The sequence below is a fragment of the Ctenocephalides felis genome, unplaced genomic scaffold (assembly GCF_003426905.1).
Source record: "Ctenocephalides felis isolate EL2017-DRISC unplaced genomic scaffold, ASM342690v1 CF-g0.4_SCAFFOLD_03221, whole genome shotgun sequence".
NCBI classification, from domain to species: Eukaryota; Metazoa; Arthropoda; class Insecta; order Siphonaptera; family Pulicidae; genus Ctenocephalides; species Ctenocephalides felis.
The window spans coordinates 2,524-16,229 of NW_020539375.1; the positions used below are offsets into that span (position 1 = coordinate 2,524).

At 29.6% G+C, this 13,706-nt stretch overlaps 2 protein-coding genes and 1 long non-coding RNA gene across 3 annotated transcripts; 2 read left to right on the forward strand and 1 right to left on the reverse strand.

The window, feature by feature from the left end:
* The first annotated feature begins 5,466 nt into the window (after nt 1-5,466).
* On the forward strand, nt 5,467-6,458 carry LOC113381962. Its single transcript, XR_003367625.1, has 3 exons — nt 5,467-5,500; nt 6,003-6,140; nt 6,408-6,458. It is a non-coding gene; the product is annotated as an uncharacterized LOC113381962 (long non-coding RNA).
* Nucleotides 6,459-6,472: 14 nt separating this feature from the next.
* On the forward strand, nt 6,473-7,633 carry LOC113381963 (innexin inx2-like; the record flags this gene model as incomplete). Its single annotated transcript, XM_026620582.1, has 4 exons — nt 6,473-6,550; nt 6,820-6,951; nt 7,012-7,247; nt 7,477-7,633. Coding segments are annotated over 4 exons (603 nt in total), but the record flags the coding sequence as incomplete, so codon positions are not given.
* A 385-nt stretch (nt 7,634-8,018) lies between these two features.
* Nucleotides 8,019-10,340, reverse strand: LOC113381961. Its single transcript, XM_026620581.1, has 6 exons — nt 10,245-10,340; nt 9,412-10,180; nt 9,011-9,261; nt 8,555-8,783; nt 8,315-8,498; nt 8,019-8,145 (listed from the first exon to the last, which is right to left on the reverse strand). Exons 1-6 carry the CDS (start codon nt 10,299-10,301, stop codon nt 8,019-8,021), a joined length of 1,617 nt encoding a protein of 538 aa, XP_026476366.1. The 5' UTR covers nt 10,302-10,340.
* Between the last annotated feature and the right edge of the window lie 3,366 nt (nt 10,341-13,706).

The following is a 13,706-nucleotide window of genomic DNA, read 5'->3' on the forward strand; positions in this document are numbered from 1 at the left end:
CTTACATTTTCTATTCTTTTTTCTTTAATTCAGTTTGGTGTCAATAGAGTCCCTTTTATTTGTTAAGTCAATAATTGTCAGTAGATTGTTTGTTATTATAATTTTCTCGTCAGTAGAGTTTTCTTTATGATATGTTTTTGGCAAAAAAATACTTTTACTCTTTTTTTAATTTTGGCCGTCAGTAGAGTCCCTTTCGGTCTTTAGGGTCAGCAGAGTCGCTTTTGTTTATCTTCCAGTTTTTCAGTTTTAGTCAGTAGTGTTCCTTTTGTATTTAAATTCAATCGGCTCGTCAGTAGAGTCACTTGTCTGTTTTTTTTTTGTAGTTTTGCTTGTCAGTAGAGTTCCTTTCTATTCTTTATCTAGAATTATACTTATAACTTTTTTTGTATTATTACATTTTGTTTGTCAGTAGAATTTGTTTCTTAACTTTTTTAAAATTTTGTTCGTTAGTAGATTTCTTTTATCTTAATATTGTTAGTTTGCTCGCCAGTGGAGTCCCTTTTTCATTTATTAAATCTATATTAAATTTGCTTGTCAGTAGAGTCTTTTTTGTTTATTTAAATCAAATCAAAATTTGCTCGTTTGTAGACCTCCCTTTTTGAAGTAAAACTTCTTTAGGCGCGATATGGGTGTAAAAATTCATTAGGCGCGACACGGGTGTAAATCCGTACAAATGCAACGAAAACGCCAACGTGAAGTTGAACACTACGACGCTGTAAGCGCTGATGTCGCGAGTCGCGATCCACTCCCGTCATGTCATGCGTAAGTCGAGCGCTAAACCCTATATGAACTTGCATTAATTGAATCACGTTTTTTTTTTACAAAAGAAGAGGTTGCTGTATTATGTCCTTATGGAATAAGACTTTTCTTAGAGAATAAATGTGCCATGGAATATAATAAATTTATATTGAATAATATCTACTGCCACGGATATTTATGTAGGTTGCCATGCGACAGATCAACAATCATACATTCGTCAGCAGTTTCAAAAAAATCGGTTATTGATACCGGGGCTTTGCCGTATGAAATAATTTAGTTCTGAATAAATTTTACATAATAACAACTAATATCGATGTAAGTGATGGCTTAGCTAATGGTTGTGTGGGAAAATTAGTGTACATAGAACGTGGCGATAATGATGAACTTCTACGTTTATGGTTTGAATTTCCTGTAAGCGGGTTTGAATTGATGTTATGTGATTATTGAAAGATGATTTTTAAAATTCAAATATGATGTTTTTTTATTTTTATCTTAATTGCCTACTCATACAATATTAAAAGTTTTACTTCAATCGCGTGTGATCCTTACGCGCACTCTTTTTTTTATTTTTGAATTTCTAATTCAAGTTTGCTTGTTAGTAGAGTCCTTTTTCATATTCTAGATGAAATTTGAAGTTGCTGGTTAGTCAAGTCCCCTTTTTAATTTTCTAGATCGAAACACTTTTGCTCGTCAGTAGAGTCCTTTTTTTATTTCCTCGATTGGAATTAGGTTTGCTCGTAACTAGAGTCCCTTTTTTATCTTCTAGATCAAAATTAAGTTTTCTCGGCAGTAGAGTCCCTTTTTTCTTGTCTAAGTTGCTATTTTATTTTGCTTGTCGGTAGAGTCCTTTTCTTATTTTATTTAAGTTTGTTTGGCAGTATAGTATCTTTTCTCTCACATTATTACTCTTTGCTTGTTAGTAGAGTTCTTTTGATCTAAAATTTTATTTTGCTTGTCAGTAGAGTTCCTTTTTACCTATAATCTCAGTTTATTAGCTAGTAGAGTTTCTTCTATCTTTAATTTCAGTTTACTCGTGAGTTGAGTCTCTTTTTCTTATTTTATTTAAGTTTGTTCGTCAGTAAAGTCTCTTTTACCTATTTTTTGAATTTTGCTCGTCAGAAGAGTCCCTTTCAGTTTTTCTTATTGATTTTCACTCACCACTAGCTTTTTTTTTCTTTTTTTTTTACAGTTTTGCTAGTCAGTAGAGTTCCTTTTATCTCTAATTTCATTTTGCTCGTTAGTAGAGTCTCTTCTTGCAACAAGTCATCTTTTATTTTGCTCGTCAGTAGAGTCTCTTTCCCATTATTAAATTTTCACGTGTCTACCCTCCGTCCGTCACCATCCCTTAATAATAAATCTCCACCGTTTTTTTAATCACCACCATTAAGATTACCCACGCGATTCGGCCAAACCAATTCATTACCGACAAACTGACCACCAACTAACCCTCCAACTAACCCTACAACTAACCCTCCTACTAACTATCGGAATGGAAAAAATCACCGTGAAACCATTAGCCTCATTTTAGGAGTAGTAATAGAGTGAGAGAGAGAGATAGAATGATAGGGATATAGTGGAGTGTGAAAGAGATGCAAAGTGTTTTTTACGCCTGACCGACAGGTGTAAACAAATACTTATTATGCACCGTGGTGTCGTAGTTGTACGTTTTGTAGAACATTATTATAATGAATCATTATTTTTATGGGGTGAGTTTGGAAATTCAGGGCGGGTGGAGAGTAAAAAGGAAAATGAGTGAAAAGGACTCTACTGACGAGCAAAATAAAAGTAAAAAGAAAGATAAAAAGACTCTACTGACATGACTAAAAAGATACCCTGGTACTTGACTGAATAATGAAAAAGGGACTTTACTAACGAGCAAACAAAAGAACACTACTGACGAGCAGAGCAAAGGAAAACAACTCTACTGACAGACAAAACAATAATGAGATAGAAAAAAGAAATGATAAGCAAATTCAGAAAAAAGGAACTCTACTGACGAGCAAACTAAGAGAATAAGATAAAGGGACTCTACTGACAAGCAAAGTATTAAAATAGAGATAAAAGGAACTCTACTGACGAGCAAACCATGAAAATAAAGAAAAAAGGACTCTACTGATGAGCAAAGTATCAAAATAGAGAAAAAAGGACTCTACTGACAAGCAAACTATCAAAATAGAGAAAAACAAACTCTACTGACGAGAAAACAACGACGAGAATAGGATAAAGGGACACTACTGGCAAGCAAAGTATTAAAATAGAGATGAAGGACTCTATTGACAAGCAAATTATCAAAGGAGAGAAAAAGGACTCTACGGACAAGCAAACTGACGAGCGAACCAAAATTAGGGATAAAAGGACTCTACAAAGATTACGAACAAAGTATTAAAATAGAGAGAAAGGACTTCACTGACGAGCAACCTAACATTAAATGTGAAAGGACTTTACTAACGAACAAACTCAAAGTAAAAGCAAAATGGACTCTACTACTATTAAAATAAATAAAAAAGAACTCTACTGACGAGCAAAGTAAGACAATAAAATAAAAGGACTCTACTGGCAAGCAAAGTATTAAAACAGAGATATAAGGACTCTACTGACGAGCAGACTATCAAAATAGAGAAAAAAGGACTCTACTGACGAGCAAACTATCAAAATTGAGAAAAACAGAACTCAATTAGCAAAATTAAGTTAGAGACAAAAAGAGAATTCTACTGATCAGCAAAGCAAAATTCAATATAAAAGAAACTCTACTGACGAGCAAAGTAAAAGTATAATGTAAAGGGACTCTACTGACGAGCAAACATTAAATAAAAACTAAAATAGCTAAAAAAGGACTCTACTTATGAGCAATATTAATTTTAAAAAAAGGACTACTGACGAATAAACATTAAATACAAAGTGAAATAAAAAGGGACTCTACTGACGAGCAAATCTAATTAACATAAAAGGGACTCTACTGACGAGCAAATTACATATAGAGTTAGAAGTTAGAACAAAAGGGACTCTACTAAACTCAAAAAAATAGAAAGGGGACTCTACTGACGAGCAAACCTAAGTCCTAAATTTTGATTTGTTCAACAAAAGGGACTCTACTGACAAGCAAATCAAATATAAAGTTGGAAGAAGATAAAATTGAATTGAATTGAGTGAACTCAAAAAATAGAAAGGAGACTCTACTGACGAGCAAATTATATTAATAATTTATTTAAGATCAAAGAGACTAAAATAAATAAAGGGATTCTACTGACGAGCAAATCAAATATAGAGCTAGCATACATAATATTTTAATGTATTTTGATTGAAGATTAGTGTTATAATATTCTTCAAATAAAACTTGTGTAACATCCCAATATAATGTTTAAATTCAAGATATATTTGTTACCGACCTTGGGAATCAAAAATATTGCTTTTATCTTTTGATTCATAAACAATTGTATGTGCATAAAACATTATTCTGTTCATTGTAAACACTTTGTTGATCTTTTATGGCAATTTCAATGATAATGTTTTCATGATGGAACATGGCTAAATGTAATGTTATAAAACACTCGTACAGAAACTATTCAAAGGTTTTGTTAAATGCAACTTTACTATTAATTCATTAGATAGCGAAATAACTATTACATGCAGAATTAATAAAGAACAATGTCTCGTAAATGAGTTTTAATCCTAGGAATTTGAACTTCTCTCAATTTTGATATCAATATATATATTTTATGTTTTTAGGACTTTTTTGCTTGTGAAGTATTTGTACTTTTTAACAAATTATTTGTTTTTTTCTTAACCCTTTAAATTTTTGTATTATTTGTCATTCCTTCTAAATTTGTAATTTCATTGCGTGCTCCTGTGCTTGTAGTTTCTTCTTAGTTTTTAAGATTTTAATATATTAATATTAGTCATTAAGTAATTAATATTAGTCAGTTATTTGTGCTTAGTTTAGTTAAATACTTCTGTGATTTTCTTCACTTAGATATTTAGTTTTTGAAATATTATTTAAGCATAATTGTGAAATTATAATACTTTTATAATTATGTATAATAATTATTATATTTTCAAACATTCCATAACTGTAATTATAATTGTTAATATAAACATAATTTTAATTGTTCTTTAAACATATGTAATATCTTTGAATATATATATTTTGTATTTCGTATGATTTGTTCTTATTTCCAATATTAAAAATTATTCAGGTTTTTGGGGCTGTATACGATACGTACAAATTAAGAAGTAAAACCAGGGGTAATTAAAATATTATACATGTGCTGCCATCTATTTTTAAAAATTTGTATTTCAATCAAGGTAACGTCAAACCGCCAGACATAGCGATCTATTATACTTGTTTATCTATGGGGTAGGGTGCCTTTCACTTCACAGCTCTGCAGCGCCTCTATTGCGATTGGCGAGTAAATCCGGTTAAGTTTTAAACGCATGTGGAAAAATATTTTGTACAACGCATTTCAAGTGATATGGTTGTAAATAAAATACTTCAAAATGATAAATGTTTTCAATCCTGTACTTAAGCATCTCAAGCTAGACAACATATGTATTGACAATAATGTGTTTCGACTCCATTATAAGGCCACAGTTATATTGTTAATAGTGTTTTCGATATTGGTTACGTCGAAACAATACATTGGGGATCCTATTGATTGTATTAGCACTGCTGGTATAAAAAGAGAGACTTTCAATACGTTTTGCTGGATATTCAGTACTTATACTATTACTGATCATAATGGCAGTAAGTTGTTTACCCTAATTAGTTATAATATTGTTTGAACTCTAAAGATATGTATAATTGAAACTACATCTACACTAGCAACATTTTGGTAACATTTTTGAAAGGCATAATATACATGAACTAAATATTATATTATTAAGCCAACATGATGAAATTTGGATACCCCAGGAATCATTATTATGCTGTCAAAATTGTAAATTTTGCTATATGTTCTATAGGCATTAAATAAAATAAATCCACACTTTAATTAATCACTATATTCTACTGTTGTATTCAACAATACTTCACGAGATTAATTATAGCTTAAAATTTTTGAATACAATTCATACAAATTTTATTGTGTGTTGTCTTTTTATTACTCAGTCACTACTTGTGTATTTTACAGAAGTATTTGTTCTGATTTTAATCCACATTCATTTTAAAATATAGTAAAATATTGAGCCGATAAGATTTGTAGTTCTATTTATATTTTTAATTTAAATGTTTTTTGCATAATTTTTAGTTACACAAGAATTACATCACAAATACTATCAATGGGTTAGTATCGTGCTCGTCCTACAAGCTGTAATGTTTTATATTCCCAGATATATGTGGAAATGCTGGGAAAATGGAAGAATTAAGGCTTTAACTCAGGATCTCGGTAAGTTTATTATAGAAATGTTTATTATATAAAATTTTTAATGCATCTGAGATTTATGTACGAGTTTTAAACTTAACAATGAAAAATTTGTTTTGATGCTGTATTAAAGCGTTTTAATTCAAATACACTGTTATATCAGTGCTTGAAGTTTGTAATACGATTGGAGTTTTTGAGAGAACTGATGTATCAGTATATTTTTGTCAATAGCAAGTTATTTTCATGTTGCATATTATTATTGAAAATGAATGATATATTTATTTTATACAGTGGGTCCTTTAGTGTCTCAAGAACAATGGACAACCGCTAGGAGAAATTACTTAGTTAGTTATCTTTCTGAACTGAATAAAGCGACTCATGCATTTTATGCTATTCGATTTGTTATTTGTGAAATACTCAATTTTGGAAATGTGGTATGTATTGCAAAAATAAAATTTCTGCTACTTTAATGAGATAATGAAATATTTAATTATAAAAAGTAGATGGAAGAATTAATAATCATGAGTCAGAACTATAACTTCACTCTCATATAAAATCTAACAATAGAACTATTTTATTTCAATATTAATAGAATTATTATTACATAAAGTTCTATAATTGAAGTACTTGTAATAAAAAAAGAAACCCTACAATTTAGTGAAATAATATAAATGAATTAATCCGCATCAATTTTTTCTCTGAGGTGGGACAATTCTTTATCGTTAATCTCTTCTTGGGTGGTGAGTTTGCAAATTATGGACCTGCTGTTTCGGTGTTTTTAAGTGAAAATATAATGACCAGCACATACTGGTCAGATAATGATCCTATGTCAAGAGTAAGTAAAATTATTTTACAATGCTCAGAGAGTAATAATTAATAATGAAATTTTTACTAGATATTCCCGAAGACAGCAAAATGTTCATTCACTGATATTGGTCCATCAGGAACTAAACAGATCAAAGATGCTTTGTGTGTTCTACCATTGAACATTGTTAATGAAAAGCTATATGCAGTTCTCTGGTTTTGGTTTGTCGGATTAGCATTATTGTCAGGCCTAGCTTTGATATATAGAGCGGTTGTATTCTGTTGTCCAGAAGTGCGAGTGTGGCTACTAATGGCTCAAACAAAGAAGTATGTAAGATACATAAATTTAAATAAATTCAACCACCAAGTACATATTTTTCTTGATTAAGTCAGTCCATTTTTTTTAAATGTATAAAAATACAACAATTATATTTTGTATAGCTTTTGAATTCATAAACTGTTTATTTATTGAGAATCCATTATAGATCACACACCTTTTTCACATTTCTCTCTTCAATCACTACTGTAAAAATTTTAACCATTTAATTATTTGCAGCATTTCCAAAGGTGTTATTCGCAATTTAGTATATTCATGTCATGTAGGCGATTGGTTTATTTTACAACAGTTGTATAAAAATCTACATCCAAATATATTCAGAGAGTTGATTAATGATCTGGGTTTGGAGGCTGATACGAACACAGTCATACTGTGAACTAAATTATCAAAGTATTGTGACGAATTTGATTGAAATTTAGAATGACTATGAAATCGTTGAATGCTCTGCTATAATACTCTTCTTTAAAGATATTCAAGATACAATTAGTTTAAAGATGTTATGAAGTGAATTGAGTGATTTTTATTTTTGTTATGTATCTGAAGAATATTTTATTTTTTACATTAAACTTTATAAATTTTGTACGTTTATAAAATTATACAAACTCATTGAAAATGAAGCTTTTTAATTATTTTTCAGCTAAACTCATTTTTATTTATGGCAAATCAATAACAAAATTTGTCCTAATTATTAAAGTCCTAAATTATCATTAAAGTTTTAATAAAATCTATGGTCATGAAAATAAAATTTATATTTTTTAGTTTTAAATAATATCTGCACTAGAGCCATCGCTTTCTTCTGCTTCAGATTCCTTTTCGTCATCGCTCTTTGCTTGATCACTATCGACCTCTTTTTCTTTCAAGCCTATGCTTTCAGCCTTCTCTACATACCTAAACATAACAAAATAAAATTAAGTGAATTCGAGTAATTCTAATTGTGAAAAAAATAAATATGTATTTGAATTATCATTGCTTATTTAACAAATAGTCATAAAATGCAAACAATCTCATTTGCTCAGTTATAGCAATATTTTCCTATTTAAATAGTTACTTTACATACTTATTAATTATTTCCGGAATTTTATGTTTATTCTCATCATAATTTTTCTTAAGTTGATTTTTAAGAGAAGGATCTTTTTCAGCAGGATCAGTTTCACTTTGAAGATAATCTAATATTGATAAATAATAATCTGCTTGCCGCCTCCTCTGCAATTCACTTCCTATGTGCTCAAAAACTTTCCGGGCTAAAAGATTGAAATCATTAAGAAAAAAAAGACAAAAAAATGCCTTTTTATTTTACCTTCAAGTGCTTCAGCAGCATTACTCATTTTTAATGACTCTAGTTCATTGGACGATTTTACAATTTTCAGAATATCTTGATAATTAGGAAACTCCTTTTTTTTATTAACAAAATCTTGAACAGCCTTGTTAATGGATTGGTGAGTACTGATTGCTACATAAATTTTACGTTTTATTGCACGGCCTGCACTTGGCTGTTCACCAGTTATTTCACAGAGTTTATTGTAGATCTAAATCAATAAGTAAAAAAATATAATTCTTTATAGTTTCAACAATAAAGGTTTAAATAATAATAATTATCATTATTTCAGCAGTGAAATGAAAACATTCAATTGGAATTCCCTACATGAGTTTAAAATGCAACGCCCAGCACATTATAAGTTATATTTTGGCAATATAAAAACACAGTTATCTAACAAAAAAATTAATAAACAAAAGAATTAATAAAAATAATTACTTTTATCATTCGACGTTCATATCTATCTTGTAGCAGATATGTAAAATCATATTCATCATCAAAATCAACTTCTTTTTCTTCTAGATTCTTTAATATCTTAATTATTTTTCTCAATGCACTTTCAAGTCTGTGAATTTTTTCTTCCTTATTTTTGCTTATGGGATCTAACCTGTTATCATCACATTCAGTGGCACTTGTAGTACTTTCTGCTTTTACGGTCACTTTTCTGGCCCGTAATTCTTCTATAAAATCTTTTATATACAGGTAATAATTTTTACTGTTTATTATTGATTCTATGGATCGTTGAATTAAATCATAAAATGAATTCGATTTTATGTAATCTGAATGAGCATTATTATGGTACTTTTGAATTTTCTCAATGATTAAATTCATTCGATCACCATTTTCAACTTCTTTACATGCTTGTAGAAAGTTTTTAAAAGCCTCATCATTTCTGTGAATTGCAGCCTCATTAATACTATTTGATTTTTCAGTTCGTAAATCAGCATTTTTCTTGATTGTTTCCGTCTTTACCTTTACCACAGAATTAATTGTTGATACATCATTTATTTTTTTAATTTTATCTACATGATTTGTTGATTCTTCAGGTTTATCCTTGACGAATGCTATCAAAGGCAGAGTTCTCTCTTCCTTAAATTTACTCTTAAGTTCTAACTTGGGTTTTTTACTTGAAATTGGTTCTGTATCGCTGTCTGAATCTTCTATCAATGATATGATGTTTTCTTCTAATTTTTTTGGTGTAATATGTTTCTTATCAGTGATTTTACTATTTCCAATTACCAAATTATTTGATTTTCTAATGTTTGGTGTTGCAGATATATTAATTTTTGTTGTTTGAATATCATTATTGCTTTTTAAAGACAATAATGGAACTCTTGCATTAACTGAACAGCTAACATTCTGGTGGTTTGTTTCTATAGATGAAGTAACAAATAACCTATCATTAGATTCAATTGTCTTTTGTAAACTATTGTTGTATTTACTTTCATCATCACTATCCTCAATGATTTCAATGACATCAGATGTTCGATGTTTCCTTAAAGTAAGAGTACAATCACCTATCTTCTTTATAATTCCATTTTTTTGATAATCAGCATTTTCATTTTTCGAAGTACTTTCTACATGGACTATAATTGGCAATTCAAAGCTCTACAAAACACAAATCAAATTTTAACTTTAAAAACAACTCTTTTATGTGGATAAATTAGTTTACCTTATTAGAATTGCAACTTTCGTCATCTGAGGAATCTGTGATAGTAAAAACATCCATAATCAGAAGCTGGCAATAAAACTAACTCTATTGTAAGCACTAAATGATAAAATATTGTAAATTAAATTATACGGGTTTCACTAAAATATTCTTCAACATCTTAAAAGAATTAAATAAAAACTCAGTTTAAAAGCATTATAGTACTAGATGGAAAACTGGAGCGCTTTTCGATTATTTCAAGATTAATTTACCGCTCCTGCTACAGAGGCGCGACGAGCGTAGCATGAAAATTTACCCCTAGGTTCAATTCTAGATAAATCCAAATTCATAATGCCGCGTCTCCACTGTACGAATTCGTGCGGCGAATGGTGCGTCACGAACAAATGTGCGCAGCGGAGTGATACTGTGCGAACGCACGAATTTCCTTCAAATTTGTCCACTGCGCATGTCCATAGCGCACTTTTTTCTTTTTTTTTTTGTTTGAAAATGGGAGGGGGTTCATTTTTAGAATCACGTACCCTGCCGAACATGGTCGAAGCGACACGAAAATTTCAATAGCTTGCGTTCGCGGCGCTCGTTCCCGCCGCGAGCAACCCGACGCATCGGGCTGCCGAGAATACCCGAACCGACACTAATGAATTAGCGTCAAAGCGCGGATCAAAAATGTAAATAAGTAAGCAGTAATTAAAATTGATGTACTGATTATAATTTTATCTAACTATTAGTATAGAAAATACATCGTTAATTAAGTTATAGATTTGTTAAAATATATGTATATCCAACTAAAATATATTTTGGTGCACCTTATTTATCATATTTCAGAGTTAATTTTATATCATCATGATATTATCATGATATTATATTATATATATATATATATATATATATATATTAATTGTTTAATATGAACAAAACAGCACTCAGATTTGTTTAACACAACTTTATTTTATGATTACAGACGTTTCGAGACCATGGTGTGTCTCATCTTCAGTGTAATTTCAAAAACAGTTACTTATATACTACACATTCTTTAATAATTTATTTAAATTTCATTTAATTTTTGGTATACAAAAAACACCAACTATTCCTTGCAAAGCTTGACACAGTACTAAAGAAACATATAACACTTACAGAAATATTCTAAACAAATTTGAAGTACTTATCTAGATGGAGACAGAATGGGTATCATTATAATGTAAACAAAAGGAGTGCTGTCGCATACAAAAATCGATAAAAATGAAAAAACAAATTAATTTATTGAAAACGAATAAGATAAATGAAAAAAATTATAAATTATTAATGATGTTTATATAAGTGTCATGTAAAATATTTGTGTCGGTTCTTAGATTTATGCTATTGTTAGTCCGAACTATTAACATTGATTCTGCCATGCTCCGTTTAAATAAGTCTTTCTCATGGAATAAAATTTGGGGATTGTCAAAATCAAACTTATGGTTGTTGATATTAGCATGATCCACAAGTGTACTTTTAAATGTTTTGTTATCTATTTTTTCACATTGTAATTCATGTTGCCTGAGTCTCTTTTCTAAGTTCTGGCAGGTCTGGCCAATATAAGAGCAATTACAATCCAAACAATTTACTTTATAAACTATATCTTTCTTTTTTGTTAATGGAGTTTCATCTTTAATTTTGGAATATAAAAATTTTAATTGTTTTAATGGAGAAAAAGTAATACGAATATTGTGTTTTTTGAAAAGTCTTTTTGATAATTGGTTAAAATTATTGTCAAGATATGGAAAATTAATGAAAAAAGTTTTTTCAGGAACACTTGTTTTGCCAGGCTCTTCCGGTTTCTTATCAAAAGGTTCAAGTAATTTTGCGACTCTATTTTTAATAATTGGACAAATTAACTTATATGGAAAATTATTGCCAAGTAGGATCGTTTTAACTAATTTTATGTTTGCATCATAAAACAGAGGATCAGATAATAAAATAGCGTGATCTACAAGATTTAGAATGGTAGAAATTTTTATATTGAGAGGAACATGCGAATTAAAATTAATGTATCTCCCGGACCAACTATCTTTTCTGTACCAGTCTGTATAACATACACCGCCTCTATTAATGAGTTTTACGTCAAGAAAATGTAACGTCGAATCATTTTCAAGTTCCTGAGTGAATTGTAAAAAAGAATTGTACTCATTGAATTTGTTGAAAACATTATCTATATCTTTTTTATTAAGTAATATTAATGTGTCATCGACATATCTGAAATAGACCATAGGTTTGGAAGGTAAAGAATTTAAGACATGATTTTCCAAATCTTGTAATACTAAATCCGCCAAAACAGGACTTAATGGGCTGCCCATTGGACAACCTCTCTTCATCGTATAATATTTTTTATTAAAAGTGAAATATGATGCTTTTAAAAGTAATTCTATTCCTGAAATAAAAATTTCCATCGGTAAACAAGTGAATTCAACTATTTGTATCCATCTTTTCTTTATAGCTGTAATAATTAGATCATGCGGAAGATTATTAAATAAATTAATGACGTCAAGACTCATAAAGGAACAATCAGGAGGAATTACTTTATGTTTTATATGTTCTATTAACTGGAAAGAGTTATTTAAACGGTATGGAGAATCTATGGTGACATTCTTTAAAATATCTGAAAAATATTTTGCTAAAAAATAGTATGGCGAATCAATGTAGGAAACAATTGGTCTAAATGGGCAATTAGGTTTATGGATCTTTGGAAGGCAATAGAATTTTGGGGTTAAAGGATGTTGTACTTTTAACTTTAATGATATGGTATTATTAATATGTCCCTTTTTCTCTAATAAATTTATAAATTTAAAAACCTGTCTATGGTGATAGTTGTTCGGATCCGATGCCAATTCTTCATATAGAGATTCATCACTGAGAATTTTCTTTGCTTCTTTATCATATTCCTCTTTTAACAAAACCACTGAAATGTTTCCTTTATCTGCCTTACACACTAATAATTGTTTGTTATCTTGAAGAAATTTTTTTGTAGCTATGATGTCCCGGTAGATGTAAGATGTATCATTCTTGCACTGTACTTTGTTTTTGTGAGTTTTTTGAAATGTTGTAAATTGTTTCATTAACATAAATCTTATCCGTTCGATTTCTTTTCCTTCTGGATCTTTGATTAATTTAAGGCCGGCTTCTAGGCTGCTAATAACTTTAATTGAATCATTGAATGTTAAATTTTTTTGTTGGATTGAAAACTTTGGACCTAGAGCCAATATATATTGAAGTAAAACTTCTTTAGGCGCGATATGGGTGTAAAAATTTCTTTAGGCTACACGGGTGTAAATCCGTACAAATGCAATGAATCGGTCGAGGTATTGAGTCCTACCTACTTGTCAACTTGGTCTTGTCTTTATAATAATGTCTAAATTATGTCTTTATAATAGTGTCTAAGTCTTTAGTTTGACCAAAAAAATGAGTAAATTAATTTATTATTTACTTATTCTA